The sequence below is a fragment of the Lagopus leucura genome, unplaced genomic scaffold (assembly GCF_019238085.1).
Source record: "Lagopus leucura isolate 7727_CA_CO unplaced genomic scaffold, USGS_WTPT01 Super-Scaffold_100029, whole genome shotgun sequence".
NCBI lineage: Eukaryota > Metazoa > Chordata > Aves > Galliformes > Phasianidae > Lagopus > Lagopus leucura.
Window position 1 is genome coordinate 4,493,680 of NW_024962280.1, and position 21,499 is coordinate 4,515,178.

The 21,499-nt window shown below is 41.5% G+C and overlaps 1 protein-coding gene across 1 annotated transcript in view; it reads left to right on the forward strand.

The window, feature by feature from the left end:
* The window catches only part of FNDC3B (fibronectin type III domain containing 3B), a 147,546-nt gene that overhangs the window by 60,855 nt on the left and 65,192 nt on the right, over positions 1-21,499 (forward strand). Inside the window, exons 4-6 of the mRNA XM_042881193.1 lie at positions 3,215-3,291; positions 9,266-9,509; positions 11,216-11,503. Coding sequence (XP_042737127.1) covers positions 3,215-3,291; positions 9,266-9,509; positions 11,216-11,503 — 609 coding nt within the window. The remainder of the gene's footprint in view (positions 1-3,214; positions 3,292-9,265; positions 9,510-11,215; positions 11,504-21,499) is intronic.

Sequence of the window (21,499 nt, forward strand, 5' to 3'; positions counted from 1 at the left end):
TTCTCGAAATGGTTACAATAATTACAATGAAAAGGAGGCAGCATGGGGTTCACCAGGGCTTCGGGCCGGTCACCGGCTGTGCCCCCTGGGAACTGAGCTGCTCTGCTTCTCCTCCTTCCTTGCCTACACAAGTGTTGGAAGCACAAACTCTTGGTGCTGTCAGGGCAGTGGGTTCCTCACAGCTGCGTTTCGGGGCAGCTTTGGGGAAGCTCTCCAGAAGCTGCTGGAGGCACTCAGTATTTATGGTGCTGGAGCTCAGGGTGGAATTTGGGAATTTGGCCTCTGGCTTTGCGAGCAGCAGTAGCCAAATCTCTTCTGGCTCGGTTTTGTGATGCACCCAGGGGATGGCCTTTATTTGTTAACAGGTTCAAAATGTATTAAGGTGACCTTGTTGCAGCGGGCAGCATCCAGGGCAGAGCAGGATGACTCCTTGTGTACGTTAAATCATGTGTTGAACTGTGAGCTTCAATTAAGACTTGCAAGGGTTTAAAATACCCTGGGGGAAACTCCTTACATCCTTCCTATGAATATAAGTAATTGAGGAACATCCATTTCTAAGTAATTTTTTTAAGAGTTAAAATATTAGATGTAAGAAAAAGATAAACAAAACAACAACAAAAAAAAGATTTTTGTTTTAGTGCTAAATTGGGAGTGGTTTCTCTGCAGGCAAGGACTTTAGTAACTGGGGCTCTGTGTTACTCACTGCCACTTGAAGTTGTTTTGATACCGTTGACGAGAGAGATGAAATAATGTATGCTAAAGTCATTTGGCTCGCCTGGAAATCAAAGCACTGGAAACAAAACCTTGCTGCAAATCACGGGGCTGTCATTCTTTTAAAACCTGTTACCCAAATGGCTTTAACAGTTTGTGGGCTGTGCGCAAGGTTAGGAATCATCTTGCGCAGTGCACGTTTTGATGATAAAACCCAATCTTTTTTTTTTTTTATTGGAATGGAAGTGTTGCAGTCAACAGTCTCGGTGTGGGAGTTTGATTTCTTCCTGCCAGTCAATTGCTGCTCCATATGAGCAATTGGCAAGGGCTTTGCGGGACAGATGATGGCCGTGCCGAGTTGAGCGATTCTCTGCTGTCATATAGCACTTAGCTGATCTGTGTAGAAACTGCAGAGCTGCTCCATTTTCAAATGTATTTCCAGGCAGAGTTTATGTTTTTGAGAGACTGGCTAGGGCCATGGTGACCGCAAATAGAGAGGATTTTGGTTGAGGGCTTGAAACACATTAAAAATCGAGGCTTTTTTCTCTTTAGCATCGTTCACTTGCTGTAACGTTTAAAGTGCTAATTATTCCTTCCACCTATTCTTGGGCACGTTGCACCCTGAAGAACCCAACAGCACTTGTTAATCCCATGTGGCTTCTTCTCCCCCAGCCCAGTGCTGCTGTGCACACCCCTGTTGTGTGTGCTGTGCCCTGCTGATCTCAGCACTGTTCTCAGAGGAAGTTCAGAGAAAAGCATGAAACCATATTCCTCGGAAGACATATGCAAAGGTTTATTTTTTTAATAGGAAAAATGCATTTACTCAAATAATGTTTCTGAAAAGCTCCCTGTGAACCAATTGTCACTTCATATTTTGTGATGGGTTTAAACAGAACAGACCCACAGCTTAATCCACCCAGCAATTGCTTACTACTCATGCTGTTACATTTTTCCATTCATGCTGAAACTGTTGACTGAGGGAGCTTTATTAAGGGAGACAAAGGACATTAATAGAGCTATAAAGTGAGGTGGGGAAAAACATCTGTGCTAGATGAGTGATAAAGCCATTTTTCCTAGTGAGGCTGTAGTGTAGGTGAGGTTCCCTGCGTAGTTGGGTATTGAGCAGTGTGAGGAGCAGCAGAGCCCCACTCTTAACTTCTGAAACAATAAACACTGGAACTTCAGGAGTTTTCACGTATTTAATGCGCTTAATAAATTATCATATTTCAAATGTAGATGTGACCAGTAAAAACCATATGCAGGTAGAGAATGGCTTCTTTATGGGTCAGTGTGGACTAGTGTCCCTGTTTCCTTGCTGCTGTTGGATGACAGGCTGCAGCTCCTTCCGTTGCTGGAGGTTTCACCAGATTTGTCCAACTGTTTGAGGCAGATGGCGTTGAGCTGATGAGCTGCCATTCCACCCCTTGATGCCTGAAGTTCTCCACGTGTTCTGACGTTTGGCTTCCTTTCCTGGAATGGGACGTGGTTTGGAGATGCTGGGTGCCTGCTCTGTCAGAGGAGATTGAAGTGATCTTCTGTAGTAATTGCCTAAGCTAAAATTCATTTGGCAGCAGCAAAGTGCAGAGCTCTCTGAGCTCTTCTCCAGAGTTTGGCCATGAATTCTCAGCCCATGGTAAATGCTAGAGGAACAGATTAGAATGAAGATCAGCATATGTACTAGGGGAATCATTACGTTATTCTTTTCAAAACAGTAAACTCTCATTGCAAACATCTGTCTGTTGTTTGAGGAGTTCATTTTATTGACTGCTATGTGTGATGTGTCTGGTTTTAACAGCTAAATCAGTGAGCAATAGAGTCAACTATTCCCATTTTATCTGGGTGCTTTCTTGTAGCTGTGAGGCTGTGTTTGCAAAAGTCAAGTGGTTATGGCACTTGCTTTGTTGTACTTGTACTCAGTGCCTCAAAATGGAACTGGCATGCTCAGGGCTGGATTTCAGAGTGGAAACCGTAAGCTTCTTGCTTGTACAACTGCATTCCAAGGTTAGTCTGAATAGCTGAGATAATGAGTTTGGTCTTTGTGCATTCTTAAATACATAGCTTTTCGCATATGTGATTTTTGGTACGATTGGACACTTTCCTTAGGAGTTGCCTAGTTCCAGGCTGCACAGTTTCTGCTTTGTTCTGCACCTCCATGCCTTTGACAAGAATAACTTAACCAGATTTCAGTACAGGAATTGTGGGCTGCTAAAGGACAGATTGTGTTACTGCTTAATGCTGTATAAGTTGATCGGTGGGTAATATAAAGCCTGTGTTTTAGCTGTTCTATGATGAAAATATTATTTCAGCAGAATATATGTTAAAGTCATCGAACAATGATTTTATTTTCAGGATGATGGCATGAGGCATTTTCCACACACCAGAAATTACTGGATTTCTTCATTTTGTTATTGTAGGCTTCTAAAATAAAGCTATTTTTAACCTTTTCTGAGCAATTGTGCGATTTCTTTCAACCGAAATAAATCTCTCTTTCCCTTTCTTTTAGGACCAGCAGAGGTTCCCATGATGTCACCCAATGGATCCATCCCCCCTATTCATGTGCCTCCCGGTTATATCTCGCAGGTACGTTTCTGGAAGAGTTAATGTCTACGTAGAAGCAATGGCATTGATCACATACAGAAGTCGTCTTGGCTGTAGTGTGGTTTAGAAATGTGTGAAAATGGAAGTTGTAATGTGTCTTTTTGTATTCATCTTCATTGGCAACACATACATGCATTTGTGCATGTGAGCACGCATGTGCACCTTTGCTCACTGTATGCAACGTATACCCATTTTTTTTTAATGCTAGCAAAAGCTGTACATATAGGTTGAGCCTGTATGTGCAGCTTCTTTGCCTGTCCATGTTGGTGGGCAATGTGTTAAGCTCTAGTGTGACAGTTGTATGTGGTAGGAGACTGGTGGAAGAAGCTATAAAATACTCTTTGGGTCCTCAGTGTTAGCCCTGCAATAACCATGACTTGTCAAGAGCTGTTTTGTTTTTAAGATGGCTGTGATAGTTATCTATTCTGTATTTACAGGAAAAAAAAAAAAAGTGAAAAAAGGTTTTTCACAAAGCTCTTAGGTTTTTGAAATTCTTGAGCAGCTGCTGGTTCTTTATGTAAATAGGAAATTTGGATTACCTGATTGTTTAATTTTCCTTCATCTGCAAAGATTAGAGGCTTTCTATAGTTAAAATAAATAAATAAATAAAAATTAAGGCAGAGTAACAGCAAATGATAGAATCTTCACATTTATTGTATTAATTTCACTGAGATGTGTGCTAGACCAGAAGTTTTACTAGAAGTGTACAAAGCAATTCGGATCTCACCGATGGATCAAATAAGAGCTTTGGATGTGCGCTTTTGGACTTGTTGTTAAGTAGAAAACATCTGATGTCCTGGAATCCCTCCTCCCTCCCCAGGAAATGTGAGCTTGTCTAATTCTGAAAAATTGTGGATGGCGTCATGCTTAAATCCCACAAAATACTGCAATCACTCTGCGGTATTTTAACTTCTCAGCAGAATGGAAATATCCCCCTGGTGCAGAGGCTGTTGTTAGCCCTCTGCCTTTTAACAAGCCCTGCCTGAAGAACTAGGAGCAGACAGGAGGGACAGGGCAGGCTCTGGGATGCGTTTGCTCTTCCTTTGACATAATTTTAGTGCCATTTTGTTACTAAACTGCTTATACGTTTCATTTCCTGGGCTAAAGCGTGGGCTGGCTGTAGCTGAAATGCTTTGTCAAACCAAGTGATCAAAGTCTTAGAGTTGTAACTTCGTTTGAACCTGATTCCCCTTCTCTGCTTTTTGTGGATCAGTCTAATAATCCCGCTAAAGAAGTTCTTGATTTCTTAACCAATTAAAAAAAAAACAAACCCAAAAACCTCTTCTTAAGAAAATCTTCCAGCAACTGGAAATAAGTTTTAGGGGAAGAACTGTATGCAGTGCTTTTCAGCAGCACAGTATGTGTTCTACTCTGTGAAGAGCCACCGTCCTTCCTTTCAGATAGCTTCATAGTGCATAGTAGTTGAAAGTGTGTAGTAATCAGATGAGTTGAATGGAGCACGAGGCACACGGTGCTGCTCAGCTGCCTCTGGGCAGCAGGCTGTGCAAGCTGTGTGCTCAGCCCTGTGGTTTGCTACGCATTGAATGCGCTCAGACTTTGATGGAAAGAAATTGTAGCCTCTAGAAAGAGGGAGATCTTTAAATAACATTTAAAGTGGTGGAAAATCCAACACATCCTCGGGGTTTTGTGTCTGGGTGAATTCTGTATGCTGGGAGGTGTTCTCTTCCAAATTCAATTTGTCTAGCACAAGTTTTTAGCCACACACTGTTTCTGTGTGGCTCACTGCTCACAGAGCTTTTCTTTGTATTTTGTGAGCTGCAACCAATAGAGTCATCCTTTAGCAGGATGATCCTTCCGAACACTGAACGCCTGGAAGGCTCTGCAGGTCTTACACAGAGCAAGCCCTAACGCTCTGAGCCTTTGCACTCCATGAGCACTGGCCCTGAGGATCTGTCTTGTGCGAGGCTTCAGATATCCAGATTTTTCTGCCAGCATTAGGGATGTTCTTCTGACTGTTTTCTAAGGCATGAGTGTAATACTGGTGTTTGTATGCAGTGGATGACAAAGATAGCAATGCTAAACTTGTCAGGACTGGCGTGAGCTTGGATTGGCATCCTTAAAAAATGAAGTGAATAAATAAAATATTAACATCCAAGTGCCTTGAAGATGAGCTCATTCTGTACTGTTTTCTGGTACAGATTGATTTATGAATGAAGTTTCAAATTAGTTTATGAAATTCCACAAGTACTGGTCATGGTCCACCCAGTGGCCGTGCTCCAGCTATCCTTGCTGGATCTTGCACGTTAGGTTTAAGTGGAATAGGAGTAGCATTTTGAAATGGAATGTAAGTATATTCCATGCTACCGTGTCTATTCAGTAGATGTGTGTTCAGAATATAACAGTGATTGCATTATTTCAGCTAAAACTTAAAAATAAAAAAAAATTTAAAAGAAAAATCCAGGTACAGCTTACCTGTACAGAAAGAACATCTGTCTTTTTTTCCTGAAGGTGAAGTATTAAATTTCAATGGAGAGTAATAGAGAACACACAGTAGTGATATACAAATATATGAATTGTCTTAGATTGAGTTTTCATTGCTACAGTACTATATTTAATGCAAAACAAACAACATTTAAAAAAATGCTGTTCTCCAAACATGGCAACCAACAAAGAAGGCAATTTTATTGTGTATGTGTAATGTTTATCCAAACTCTCCTGAAAGCTCATGCACCTCTCTTAGTAATTAATCTTCTGAAGATAACCAGGTAGAACTATGCAATAACAACATAGTTAGCGAAGCGGCTTGCCAATTACACCAGCAAGCACAAAAAGTAATAGCAAAAGACCACTTAACTAATAACTGCTTGAGAAACACAAGCTAATGAAAACTTAGCTCTAGGTGCTGAACAACCAGAACTGTTTGTTTTCTGTAAATTTAATCTGCTGAATTAATAATAATTACTTTTAATATTGCTGTTGTATCTAGAGACAGATGTGAAAGTTCCAGAATTGAATTGGAGGCTGTTTAGTAGGCAGTGCATTCTTGACAAATTTCTAGTCTTCACGACACACAGTTTCAAGGAGATGTGAAGAGCTGCAGATTTCTTCTTAAATTAGCAAAGCTTAACCTCTCTACTAAGTTATGCTATTTACTTTATCATTTATTTATCAAAACTAATATATTCTGTCTTAGATTGAAAAAGTGTCATCTCCCAGAATGATGCTACAGGTTATAAAACTGCACGTTTTGTAAGTCTGGAGGTGTCTGCAGTCTCAACCAATCCTTGTGGTTTTTTTTTTTTAGTCACCTGATGGCTGTAAAACCTCATACAATGCCAACTTCCTGATCTGTTAAGGACAGAATATTGTATTTAAGCATTGTCTTCTGCTTCTAAAATTTACAGGTCTGTCTGTAAATCCTAGTTTAAGGAGGAAATGTTCTGTAGGGCAAGGAAAGGAAGTGACTTTTTGCAAGATCCCTTGTGTTTCTGCCTTCATTTGGTACACATGCACGTGAAGTAACAGGAATGCTGTAAGCATTTGTGGCCTAGAGAAACAGAAGATATTAGTTTCCTAACTTCTTGATGAAAGTCGTTTGGAAGGCTTGCTCATCCCCTGATCTTTGGGTTTTCTTACAGTGCTGATGTTCTGCAGTTTCAGCAGCAATAGAATTTCAAAAAGACCGTTGCAAGGACTTGGAGGCTTTCTCCCTGCTCTCTAGAAGAGAGTTTAGGAAGAGAAATCATAATAATTTTAGTAGTGGTTTACATGAGATGCTGCTACAGAGCACAGGTTTCTGTCTAAATCTGTTTTTTAACGTATCCCTCTTTCATCTAGTGCACAGGATCCAGATGTCATCTGATGTAGGTACACGAATAAGGGCTTGGACCCATCAGGGCTCTGAAGCTTAGCCTGGTGAAAGCCAGGACGAAAACTTTTCATGTCAAAATGTAGGAGCTTGCTGTGCCTCAATTAAGTAGTAATGGAAATCTAAGAGAGTTAAACCTCGCTGTTTTCATGTACAGCCTTAAATAAGTCATTTTGGCTTTCACGTACGCTAACTGTAAAAAGACTTTCCTCCAAATTTTAGAGTGAGTCTCAGACTTGATATGTGGATGAGAGATGTGGGGATTGAGTAGAGCCTGATAGCAGAGATTGGAGGCCTGAGAATGCAGCAGGCTGAAGTGCTGCTCTGTCTCCCAGGCTCAGCTGTCTTCTGAGGACTGTAGAGACTTTGAAATTGAAAGCTAGCAGGTGACAAATTGCTAGCTTAGGTTGTAAAATTAGAGTTTAGGAAAAGTAAGCTAAACAATTCCTATTCTGGTTATTCAGCATTGCAAGCAACGCATCTCTTAATGTAAAAAAAATAAAATAAAATCAGTTACAAGTGACTGAATTACTTTCTGTAGAAAATTTTCTTTTGTAAGGAAGCCAGCTCATCCATGTCCTTGTCTGTGGTGTCAGCCCATAGCTTACAGGCGTAATTCACATAACCTTAGGGCACAAGTGGTGTGAGTTAAGAATTGGGTCAGCTAATGCTGGTTGAATTACGCCCTGTGTAAGTTGCTCAGATGATGCCTGAGATGTGGGCTTGTGCTTGCTAGAGCATTGCTGCTCGTGGCTCCAGCACTGTGTGTGACAAGGCTTGTCACCCTGCAGCAGGAGCAGTGGTGTGCTCATGTCATGATTGCTTCTGCTCAGCATAGGTCAGCTTAGACAGTTTTTGGTGTGGTTTGGGCTAAGACCCCATAATGTTACTAGAGACACAGGAGCGTGGGAATCTTCTTAAGGTTTCTTATGCTGATGGGGCATAAATATCTCCAAGTAGTGACAAATGCCTGAGAATGGTCGTATCTTGTGGCAGGCATCTAAAATTCTCCAGACCTTATCTGCCTTAGCGTGCCACATCTTCATCAGTGCGTCAGGAAGCTTTCTTCTCCGTCCTTCTGTTTGTGCTGCAAATGGTGGGACTCTAAGCTGTGCCTTTCTGCATTCACCTTTCTCGTACAATACATTCATCACAAACATTATTTCTTCCCTGTGTCATCAGTAAGTTTAGAAACACCCATTTCTGACAGCCAAACTGGTTGTCTAAATTCTTGCACACCTTTGTACCGTATTTTTACTTTTAGAATTAAAGGAGTATTAATTGTTCAGTTGTATTTTTAAGTTCCAGGAAAGGCAGAATTTTTTTTTTTGAGTGTGCTTCAAGAACAGCTTGGCTCCTAAGTCTGGACTGAAATTGGGCTGGCTGACTTTTCTCCAGAAATATACTTTTTCCAGAGCTGCAAGCTGAAAACCATTTTTTTTAATTTTCAGCCTAAGCACATTTCCACCTTTCTACATCTGTTTTTACATGCTTTGACTCTGATCTTTGGGGCCAAGGTATGCATATTTGAGAGTTGATTTGCATGGACATACAGATCAGCTCTGTAGCAGGAGAAAACTGCTGCCCTATGGTTTCTTTTAACAGTTAGAGATACCTGCTGTGAACAAAGCAATTCTTCTGAAAAAGGGCGTTGCACAGGAGGTTCCTGCAGCTGACAGGTCTCCATCCACGCACAACAGCAATGCCAGCTAATCTCCAGCTGTTGCTAACTCTGTACTCAAATAGCACTTTCAAAATCAGTGGTAGAAATTTTATATGCAGAAGGAAGATTGGTCTTAATGACTACTTTTATTCTGGTGCTTTTGTGTTCCTTTCTTAATTGCTTTACTCCATAAATACAGGGTATTTGTTTTGTCTCTTACCCACACAGTTATCGCTGGCAGTAGTTAGTCTCCCGGTGATGACTGTGGCTATCTGAATATCCAAGAAAAGCCACATCACCACTGTGTTTACCCGTGCTGATATTAATTTTAGAAACGTGTTTATGTATAAACATAAGGACCAACCATTTTTTAATGGGAAAACAAACTGTAAACAGTGCTGTTTTAAAACCGTGTTCAGTTCAGATGCTGCATAACGTGCCCCTGTCCCTGCCTTCCCTTGCAGGTGATAGAAGACAACACCGGTGTCCGGAGGGTGGTGGTCACCCCGCAATCTCCAGAGTGTTACCCTCCCAGCTACCCTTCTGCCATCTCTCCGACCCATCACTTACCTCCGTACCTGGCACACCATCCTCATTTCATTCACAACTCCCATACGGCTTTTTATCCTCCTGTCACTGGGCCTGGGGATATGCCACCGCAGTTTTTCCCGCAGCATCATCTTCCACCAACACTATATGGAGAACAAGGTGAGTTGGAAGAAACTGCTGGCATTTCTCACCTGTTCAGGTGTTTAGTAGGTGTTAAGGGCCAGTGAAACCAAGAGTGGCCAATGAATTAGAGAACACAGATGGAGTTTCCTTTATTTACTGGAGCAAGAGATTGTCAGCATGTGTCACTATCCAGAGTGCAGCAGCGCAGGACAGCCCTATGTGCAACTCTAGGTTATAGAAGCAAATCCAATTTTAACTTAAATCATAAATACAGAGTACGGGAAATTCTCATCCTTTGTTTCAAAGCAGGGCCGTGAATTTGCTGATCATTCTTCATTGTCATGGTGCAGCATTGTACAGAAAACCAAAAGGCAAAATCCAGGCTTGGGAATGAGGATGGAAAAGGAGGGTTAGATCTGAGCCACGGATATTTCCAGTGGGAGCAGCTGAACACCACTTCCTGTTGGCAGCAGTGTGCTTTCTGTCCCTCAGAAGCTCAGAATCACAGAAGTTTTCCAAGAAACAACAGGCATTTTCTGTTTATTATTCTGGTTGAGTCTGGTCAGCAGAGTCACTGAAAAGCACTACCTGGTGGCAACCCAAATTAGGTCATAAATAGTTGCCATAAAAGAAGTGAAAATAGAATATTTCTGTCTGAAATATGCACTGGTCAATCCTGGAGAGAAGTCTGTGTGGAACTGAAATTTAATAGTCAGCAAAGTTGCTCAAGATACATGGAAGTCAGGTCAAGATTCAAGTTTTTACTCCCAAAATACCTGGACTTAATACACATTAAAGAATAGTTTTGAATCATATCACCAGAAGCGAGACTTCTCTGGAGAGGGAAAGAAGAGACAGAAAGAGGATCTAGTGATGATTCACTTTGAAGTTTCTATTGACCAACAGACCATCTCCTAATGAGGAATGGGCTATACAGCTGACATTTAATTTCCTTATCCTGGGGGGAGGAAATGGAAAGTACAGGACACCAATAGGCCATTGCAGCTCATCAGATAAACAGGTGAGGAATGTTTCTCTTGAAAAGAGAACAGTGCAGTTTGTCAGATAGCTTAACAAAATGTTGTGTGCAAGCACTGGAGTGTGTTAAGTAAGCACAGGGACTTTCAGCCAGTGGTTAAGTAGATGTTGAATAGTTCTTTAGCCAGCAGATAGCAAGAGACTTGTTCAACTTCATAACAAGCAATAAAAATCCAGAAATTAAGCAATAAAAGTAAAAAAAATCCTTGATTGCTTTAATAAAATGACCTGTATCTGTGACACTAAAATAACTGAAGTGGTGAGTATTGGAGTATTATACCCATGAATATTAGTCTACTGTTTCCCGTTTGTCCAAGGGCTTGTACCAGAAACAAAAATGGCAAAGAATCTGTTAGAGTGCTTAATGAATTTATGAAGGCTTTTTCCAAAATATGTCTTGTTAGATTTCTTTTTTCCTTGAAATTTGGGCCTCAGACTGAAAAGGAGGGGAGAAAAAGCAATTTACCCCATTACTGTGTTTTATTTATACGTGCACCTACATCCAGAGTTATGAAATCTCAAACAGCAAGTGAGCGTGCTTAATATGATGCTGAAAAAAACCATCAGTCCTGCAGAAAAACTTTCTTAACAAAAAATGTTGTAGAGGTAATCTCAGGGAAGATCTGGGATTTAATTTGGAGATGGTCAGGAATTTGATTGGTGATCTTGTTCTGAGTTAATGTGAATGAATTCTTTTGTTTCAGAAATCATACCACTATATGGGATGTCCAGCTATATTACCAGGGAAGATCAGTACAGCAAACCACAGCACAAAAAACTCAAAGACAGGCAGATTGATCGCCAGAACCGTCTGAACAGTCCTCCTTCATCCATCTACAAAAGCCATATAGGCAGCTGCACAACTGTATATAATGGCTATGCAAAGAGCCACAATGGAGCAAGCAGTGGAAGTGGTGGGGGGGCACCAGGAGTGAAGAAGCCAGAGCGCAGAGCGAGGAGCAGCCCGAAGTCTAATGAACAAGAGCCACATGGTAAAGGCAGATTTATTTATTTGTAGTTCCCTTTTATTGCACCTTTCCAGCTTACGACCACCTGTATGTGGATCTAGTAACTATGCCAAAAAACACTGCCACCCACACATAAAGATGGTGTTAATACAGTGTGAAGGTAAATATAAACATTGAGTTTGTTATGCTGTATTTATTTTGTAAGCCAAACCCGTTGCCTTCTATCTTTCTTGACTATTCCCTGGTAGCTGCAGCGTCATTTTCTTTTTGTCTGTTAGGAGAAATGCATTTTGCAGGCAAGTTCTTGGTTTTATTGCTCTTATCAAACAGGCATCTTGATGTTTCACAAAAACCTTGGGTACAACCGAGCTTTAACCCCAAGACCAGGCTGCTAGGTAGTACTACTTCTCTCTTCTGGTGAATGTATTAAACTTACAAGAATGTTCTGGGATAATTGCTGAAAAAACAAGTTTATGTGAAGCTTCACCAGTGAGTTCAAACAGAACAAACTTGACAAGTAATTGCTTGATCTTAGCAATTGGAATTCATAGCTAGACCTGGCTTCTTCTGAAATAATTTTCTGCAACTTTTTTTTTTTTTTTTTGAAGCTTGTCATCAAAATACTGCAGGTCTACAGTGAAACAGTAGATCATTCACCTGATTCATTCTATAGCTTACCACAAGCCATTCTGCACATAACCAATTCTACTTTAGTTTAGCTCAGTAATTCGTTTTAATAAATTATGACTTTCATCCCTTTTGTTCTCAATATGAATCAGTTTTTCATAAAGAAAAATGACTCAAGACGTGAGCTTTTCCACCTCAGTCTATTGGTATGTTCATACATGCATACTAATACACAAATATCTGAAGGAAGGTGATCACTGAGGCTTTGTAATGGCTCCCACTGAACAGAACTGTCTTTATAAGCTTCTAATCATCTCTGCGACTGCTTATTTATCTTCTGTGTTTCTTCTTGATTTATTTGGGGATTTATCAACGCTTTTGGCCTTATTTGTAATTGAGGTGAGAGCTAAAAGCAGCCAAGAAGTAGCTGATAATTTTGATTCGTACTGCTGAGACAGCAGCGTGTTCAGAGCAACTGAGAAAAAGAATGCCGTAAGTAACAGGTATGGAATTGCTTCAGCTTAGCTCTGTGTGTGTAGGCTCAAGTCTCCCACTAGTTAAAAATTTGATGACACTGTGTTGTTGCTTCCAAAATTGCAGAGTGCCCTGGAAAAACTATAAAAGGTACATCATACATAAAGAATAAGAGTCTTGAGTTGGAAAGCCAAGCTTACAAAAATCTCTTGAGGCACACAGGAATGTATGAATTTAGACTAAAACTTAGAATTGTAGAGTGGCCTGGGTTGGAAGGAGCCCTGAAGATCACCCAATTCCAGCCCTCTCTGCCACGGACCGGGTTGAAAATTTGGAGTAGGGTGAAGGAGAACTGAAGGCAATAGGTTCCTTTAACCAAATTTAACTGAGATTTGGGTGTGCTTTACAGCATATTGATTGCTATTGGGCCGGTGTGTGTGTGTGGAATGGCAGCTGGCAGGCTTATGGTGGGTCTTGGGTGTCAGAACGCTGTGGTGCCAGCTTGTGCTTGGGCAGTGAGCTGCTGGCAGGAGGGGCGTTAGGATCCCTGCGTGCTGCTGGAGCAGAGGCTTGCAGGTCCCAGTGGAAACTCGCGTGGATTGGCAGCAGAACCACAGAGGGGTTGCAGCCTTGAGGGAACTCAGCTACAGTGAGGCTATTTCACAGTGCTGTAAGAACAATACTGAAGAAAATGTTCATCGTATAATGCAAGGACAGCTCTACTTTCTCCAGATTTTCAAGGCATGAGATATTTCAGTTAACAGCATGTTTTTCTATCACAACACACATGAATTGCTTATTCTGTGCACATGAGTAAGCACTCAAGGAACGTTTTGCCTCTGTCAATAACTTGCTTCCTGTAGATATTAAAAGAATGCTTTTTTTTCCAGCGCTTTTGGAAGCGATGGGGTGATAGCATCATCAGTAGTGCTAAAATTGAGTAAGTAAATGATGCTGGAGTACGTAAATGATGTGTGCTTCCTCTGGCCTTTTTCAATGACAGCATTGTATGTTTCTTTTGGGAGGCAGAGTTGTAAATAAAGATTTCTGGCTTATGCTGGATACTGGAAACCTGCCATCGTAAGATTAAAAAAGAAAAGAAAACCAATGGCTTATAATCAAAAAGCAGCTGACCTGTGTGTTTGTTGTGGTAGGATGGACGGTGTCTTGTACAGGCAGAGGACTTGGAGATCAGCTGGATGGGTCCTGATTTGAAATGCATTCTGTAGCTTTGCAACAGGGCTGATTTAAAGCTTGAATGGGAGCGGGTCAGCTGGTTGTTTTTGGTGTGGTTTTTTTTTTTCCATAGAGGAGCCTTGCCATGTAAAAAGAGCTGTAAGCGGAAATCCTGTCCCATTCAATCTGTCCTTTATGAATTTCAGTCTGAGTCACTTCCTTCTCATGCATTCAGTGATTTGATCCTTGGTCATGGAAGGATCTACTCGTTTGAGAATCTGTGTGTGTGTGTGTGTGCAAGTGCTGTGGGCACATAAGCAGTTTTAAGTATTCTTATAGCGCTGTCACCCCTTTGCTAATAAAAGGTTTCTTCCCTTCAAATCAGATAAAATCTTTTCTAACTCTCATTGAAGTTTCAAGAACCTAAGATAGCCAGAAGCACTTGCTGTGAATAGAAGTACTCCTGCCTGCATTGCTGCTGCACGTTTCTCAAGAGATCTGACTACTTCGTCTGCTCATTTGTTTGAAAATTGACGTAGTAAGAGAGCTTTCCTAACTATGGTGCTTTGGCTGAAAGTATTTTAAACATACTAAACTCAGCAAAACAAGGTCTTACAATACTCTTTTGGGCTACTGATCTCTTTTCTTGCTTCCTTATCTTTGCTGGTTGCAGTTTTTTTCAGCCCAGCTGTGAGGCTGCCATTTTCATGTTGAAAATCTCCCATTGCAGATCCCCCAGCAAGGCTGCTGATGTGAGTAAAGCTAGCAGGTATCATTAACCTGGGTGGGTGCTAGCAAGAACAGCTATCAGCAAGCTCCTAGTGTGTAATATTCAGCGAATGAATGGCAACACAGGAATCAGGGCTGATGCTTCCTTGGTTCAACCCTATCCTGTTCCTCTCATTTGTAATATATTTAGAAAAAGGGTGTTCTTTTATTTTTGTTGTTCTTCAACTGCATCAGGTTTGAATCCAGAGGCTGTGAGTTAAAGGGAAATGGAGATGTGATTCAGTGCAGACAGGAACCAGGCAAAATTCCTCTACTTACTCACTTTGGTGCCAATTCTTTTCCGTTCTAATCTTGAATCTGATTTGTAAACCTGTTGTGCTGTCTGTGTATCTATGCCTGTGTGTTCTGCAGATTTAAAAGCCTAGTTTCTTTACTTTGGGGTTTGTAAGCATTGAAGTTGAGAAACACTGTGGCAATGTATGTAATGTTTATGTTTTCTTAGCCAAGGATTGATGATTGTAGCCAGGAGCAGGGAGGGTAGTGATAGGACAAGGAGTAACAGTTCTAAATGAAAAGAGGGTAGATTGAGATTGGATACAAGGAAGAAATTCTTTACTGTGTGTGTGGCTGGATACTGGCACAGGTTGCCCTCAGAAGCTGAGGATGTTCCATCTGTGAAGGTTCCCAAGGCCAGGTTGGATGGGGCTTTGAGCAACTTGATGTGGTGGGGAGTGTCCCTGCCCATGGCAAGGGCTTGGAACTGGGTGGGTGTTGAGGTCCCTTCCAGCTCATCCATGATTCTTCATAGACCTTTATTATTTAACCAATACAGGAATATTCTACGAAGGTTGTAAATGATTCTTCTGCAGACATAAAAAAAAAAAAAATACCCTTACATAAGTGCTGCTTTCCCTCTTCCTTAAATGTACTGGATTGTATAAAAGAAGGAGAATTAATGAGATTGTCTCCTGAAAACAAACTGTCAAAAACAGACATAATGATTTCATTAGTAGCATGGAAAAAAAACCAACAACCTCTCCCAAAGACTGGAGTACATTTGTGATGATATGAGAGTTTTAGCATTGTACAGAGTACTGGAGTATGAAGCACAGTATTTACTGGAAGTGGAGGCATTCTGAATATTGTGAGTACAGATCAGCATCGCATGGGATCTTAGTAGTATTACTGTTCTTGCTGTTTTTTATAGTTTCAGCAAATAATATTACTTGACCAAATTGCTTAGATTCCTATATAACTAGAAAATACCATGTGTTGTGTGTGTTCTGGTTTTTTGATTTTTAGTGAGAGGAAATAAACATGCATTAATTAGGGCACTTGTCTGAACTTGAGAAACCAGTTAATTTGTGACACCTGGGAATTTCCAGTGTGATATTCTTGTGCCTCTACCTTACCTCCCACATTACGTTCTTGTTTAGATTTATTTGCATACATGGGTACCTCTTAAACATTCTTTATCTTTCATATTTTTTTGCCCAATTAATAGGGTGTGAAGTTGTTTCTACAGGCAGAAAGTGAAACAGTTGAGTTCCTAGTGGCTGAGTGTACCAGCCAGCTCCATTAGCTGGGCCACACAGACTGTACACCAAAAATACTTCTCAAGAAGTAATCATGTAAACTGTCCTCTTAAGCGAGCTCATATGGACTGATGAATGTACTGGAGAAGTTGACATTATGCGGAGTTCAAGGAAAGTACATTCCCACGTTTATGTCAATCTGTGTGCGTGCAAGAATTTATCCAGACCAGGCTTAGTTCATGGCTTTTCTTTAGTGAAGAGAATTACTGAGCTATTTATCCACTTTGTCTGAGAAAGATGCTGCGTGTTGAAGGGGAAAAACAAACCTCAGTTTTCTCTGCTGCTATGAGATTTGACTTGGATCACAAGGTTTTCATGGAGAAAGGATAAAATGAAACATCCAAAGGAGAGCAGTGATACTGAAGTCAAGGTTGTGCTCACATACGCCCTCCCGTAGCGGTTGCTTTGCCCAGTTCCAAAACCAGCAGTGTCTTGCTTTGGGGCTGCCTATGGGTTGTTCCAGGTAGCGTGTCTTTCCCTGACCAACCTTTTCTTGGAAGTCCATTGTGTGCAAAATAATTTCCAGGAATTTACAAGCCTGTGGAAGCTTGTCTGCATGTGGACTGTTGTGAGCACAAAAGTATCTTCATACCATACCGTGCTGCAGGAACAAAACCAAACTTAAGGGGATTGTGAGTGAGAGAGCGCACTTTATTCTGGCAGGAAAGCTGTTTTGTGCTTCATTAGCACAGATTCCTGCAATTAGGGTGCAGGAAAGAGGAGATATTCACACTCTATTTTTATGCACTTATCTGAGAAGATGAAAGGATCAGCTTCATAACTTAGGCACCAGAAGTTGTTGATAGGAGATTGTCTTCATCATCTAAACAGGAGTGTTGCTGCTTAATATAACTTCACAGTGATGTCCCATCTTGAATCTCACTGCTCTTTAAGGTGAACATAAATATGTTTAAACATGGTTTAACCCAAGCTTCTGGTAACTGAAGATACAAACAAAACACTTAGTAGCTGCGGGCAGCTTGATCTGGCATGGCTGTAAGCTGCTGTGATTTGGTCTCTGGAGCTTCCACAACTGAGGCAGAGCCAGGGCAAGTGGGTCACTGTGCCTCTGCTTACATTTGCAGTCTCATCAAAGAAGCTCAGGCAAAATAAACCTAACCTTAAACAAGCCATCCTATTAAAAACATAGCTCAAAATCCAGGAAAGTGTAGCACAGCACCCTAAAGGGGGAAAATCTGGATCCAGGGCTCTCATTTCACCTCACCGGTTACTTAAACCTTTTATTGTTTTTCCCCAGGGCTGTTTTTCACAATTCTGATTGACCCCTCTAGCCTCTCCTATTATTTGTCCCATCTGCTTACATCCCTCCCTCGTCTCGTATTTCCACCATGATCTCTGGCAGAGGGGAGCTGGATAAGCTATCTGCTCCATGATTTATCAGGAAGTTGGTGCTGGATGACGCAAGGCACCTCTTCCCCCAAAGGATCTTCATATTATCTCAAGAATTTGCAGCTTCTGCTGCTGCCGACAGTCAAATCCAGAAGACTGAAATCTGAGTCTGAGACTTTTTTTTCCTAGGAGTTTACGTAATTTATAGATATCCAACCAAGGAAAAAAACACCAAAAAAAACCAACATATCAAGACCGTTTTCATCCTGTTTAAATGCTCAGTAACTAAATCCCTGTGCTGGGGAGAAAAGTTACACAAAGGTCTCAGGGCTTCAAAGCAAGATAAACAGTGTATTCTCACCAGTTAGTAGGAGAGATAATGTGGACCACCGACAAAGGAAGGGAAGCAAATTTCCCTTATTTGGAAATATCTGGGCCATTGAGCCAGGAGGGAGGGGGTATTTATAGTGAAGAGGTAGAACATTTCCTCCCTCCAGAGTACAAAAAAAAATAAAAACACCTAATAATTTAATGAACAATCCCTATTTGTCTGCCCAGATGTTCTGAACAATGTCTGTTTGTATGTTCATCTGGATTTACAAAGCTAATGAATTGAAATTTCATGTCCCGCTGAAGTTAATGGGATTTGTTTACCCATCAGTGAGTTTCCTTTTCTGAGAACGGATGGAATTTGACGTCCAGAGTTTTGAGAATTGCAATTTAAAAGTGAGCGAGCTTTCCTTTAGAATGAAGCAGTCGATTCATTTTCTCCATGGTTTATTATAGAAGGCTTTGTCCAGAACCTTGGGGCTCTGGGTTTTTTTTGTTTATTTTTTTCTTCAAGGAGCTGTGCTTTGGAAGCAGCTGCTTTGATTTACTGTGGTCCATGTGACTCCTGTCTGAATTTCATCTCAGCAATGAAATCCAGATCAAGCTGAAATCCTTGTTGCTTTGCTGAAGCCTTCGCAGTGATCCATAATCAGGTGGATATTTCTGAGAAATGTTTTAAATATTCAGGAAGATTCGCAGGGGTGAAAGTGGCCATTGAAGTATTTGAGATTTTATGTCATCCTCAGCCCAGCACTGTTAATTGCACAGACAGTTCACAGGATCGCCCAGGTTGGAAGGGACCTCAAGGATCACGAATTTCCAACCCCCTGCCCACATGCAGGGCCACCAACCTCCCCATTTAATACCAGCCCAGGCTGCCCAGGGCCCCATCCAACCTGGCCTTGAACACCTCCAGGGATGGACGGGGCATCCACAGCCTCTCTGGGCAGCTGTTCCAGCACCTCACTACTCTCATAGTAAAGAACTTCCCCCTGACATCCAATCTAAATCTCCCCTCCCTCAACTGAAAACCATTTCCCCTTGTCCTGCTGTTATCTAGATTTATTTAAATAAATAAAATTTCTCATCTTGGGTTGCTGTGATGGATGGATGGATGGCCCCCAAAGTTCCTGCAATCTGGCTACATCATAGCTTTCATCTAGAGAGGTCAATAATGTAAGAGAAAAGCTAGCAGAGGATTCTTTCAAAAAGCAAGATGACTCTGTGGCTGTTCACCTCAGCTAATGGTGAAAAATCCCAGTGCAGGTCCCACAGAAACTCACTGTATTTCAAATTTGAAGTCTTTTTTTCTCTGTGAAATTAACTTTTATAAAAACATGCAGATACTGTAAATAGTGCATAGAAACAGAATTTCTCCTTCAGTGTAAGTATTAAGACAAAATCAAGTGCAGTTAAAATGCCAATTTTCTGCTTTTGTCCTTCTCTAGAGAAATTTTTCCTGCTTACCTGCTCATAAGAGGAAAATAGCTCTCTTATTCTGAGAGTAAGAAATGGGTCATTCTGAAAGCCTAACATCTCAAAGCTCTTTCCATTGCCTGTAGCAAAACCTGAAGAAGACATTTATCCTCTTATTCAAGGGAGGCTGAGTAGCTGTGACTGAAGGCAAAATTTGGCTTGCACTTATTTACTTAGAGTCTCTTCAACTCTGGCGGGCACCCGTGTGCCTTTGTGTTAGGAAAGTGCTCTGCTGCCTTCTCACTGATGTAGCAATGATGGCCAAGGAGATTGTTAATTTTGGCTTGGAGCTCCCTTTAATCCAAACCACTTCTGTAGCTCCTAGGGAGTTTGCTCCAGCTGTGCTGTCTGATTGTTTTCCTGCACAAATATGCATATTTGCAGGTTATTTTGCAAGCTTTTTTTGTTTGATCAGGAAAATGCTTCTATTGTGTGTAATGGGCAGATTACCAAAAGTGTTTGTTGGCCGGTTTTTATATGGTTGTAATTTTGAGGATTCAGAAAAAGCAAGTTTTATTCTAGGTGCAGTAGAGCTACCATTGTCTCCTTACATTGTGGACAGTCTTTTAGAGAATAGTGTTTCCTGATCAGCGTGGTACTGCTGTCACAGTGCTGGCAAACCTCTTACCTCAGTTTGGTAACACTGAAAACTTGTCAGAGGCTGTGCTTTATGGGAATTGTTTTTTGCTCCCATGTGAGGGTGTGGGGATCACCTGTTGGCTGCCTCAGCTGGATCCATGGAGAGAAAGAGGGATGGAGACAAATTCACATGACAGCTGTCTGCAGCGGAGCTGTGATCAGTCTGTGAAGAGATGAGTGCAATTTTTGATGCTGTCAAGATTGTGCTTTCCATCAATGCAGAACTCAGTGGAGAGAAAAGTGATGTGACTGCCTCTTGTTGCTCATGTCTGTGACTTTCTGACCTTACATTGCCCAGCTGCTGAGATGTCTGTTGCCATGACTGAAGGGAACCTTTTATTTCCGAGAGGAAATCTTGGGTCTGTAAGTTCCAGATAACGTCATTTCACAGCTGGCAGCAGCGAGGCCTGCTTTAGAGCCACGGTTTAGGAGCATCAGTACCTTGGTGGCACAGTCAGCCCTCACCTCCTCCTCTCCTGAACTTGGAAGATCACGTAGGGCTTTTTTGACTGTGGTTGTGGTAATAATAGCAGCGACGTGTTGCTCTGGGCAGAAGTTACTTCTGCCTTTGAATGACCGCTCAGTTCCTCAGACTTGGAGGGCTGCCTGGACTGCCCTGCCAGGGAGCACGGTGGCTCTGAATACCGATGAAGGCAAAGACAGACAGGCAGTCATGGGCTAAAGTGACAGGAAATAGAGCTGAGAGAGGGAGGGCATGGAACAGTACGCAAATAAATGAATGGAATTAGGGATAAGGCGATGCCACGCATTCCAGCTGTCATAGAAAATCATGAGACGTTTGAAGAACTTCATTGTGTCTAGAAAAAGATTACCATTTGCTGGCAAAGCTTGCAGCTGAAATGAAGCATCAGATTCTGGCCCAGAAGCTGTGAGTCAGGAGCTGCGGGAGAATGGGAAGAGGGCTTTTCAGTCTCTATGTCAGATCAGAAAGTTTTATTGTAGCTTCACGTGGAAGGCGTTAATGGCAACTACAAGCAGGCTGCTTGCAAACTGCTAAAAGAACAGGAAGAAAAGCATTTTGCAAAGATGTAGCAAAGAAAAGGAGCTCTTACAAATCCATTCAAATCAGAAACGATACAGGAAAGGAAGAAAGTCTTGAGAAAAGAGAGGTAATGCTTGTTTAAAACAAGCACTGGTAAACTCACATTATAGCAGTTTGGTCATCAGTCAGGTTGGGCAGGGTGCAGGAAGGGTCAGTGATTGATTAAAATCACTTATTAATTAGGAAGTAGTGACTGTGTAATTTTGGGGAGAAAAAAAAGAAAATTTCCAAGCCTGCCTATGTGATCTCATCAGAGATGAACTGCACTGAGCTGCTGTTCTCTGGTGGCTGTTCAGCAGATAACTGTGCAGTCCCCTCCTTGGCCAGAATGTGAATGTCTTACATCTCTCAGCTGTTCAACCTGTAGATATTTGTATTTTTAGCTACAAAGATGCTTTGTTCAACCTTACTAATAGCTGTCACATAGGAGCGCTTGCCAGCGTGGGGAGTCTTCACACATCTTGCAAGTGTGGATGCAGGGATTTGCCTGGCACAGCTTAGAGGAGTGCTTTGGAGTGCATTCTGTAGCACTTTAAATTATGCTAATAAAATCAGCAGAAT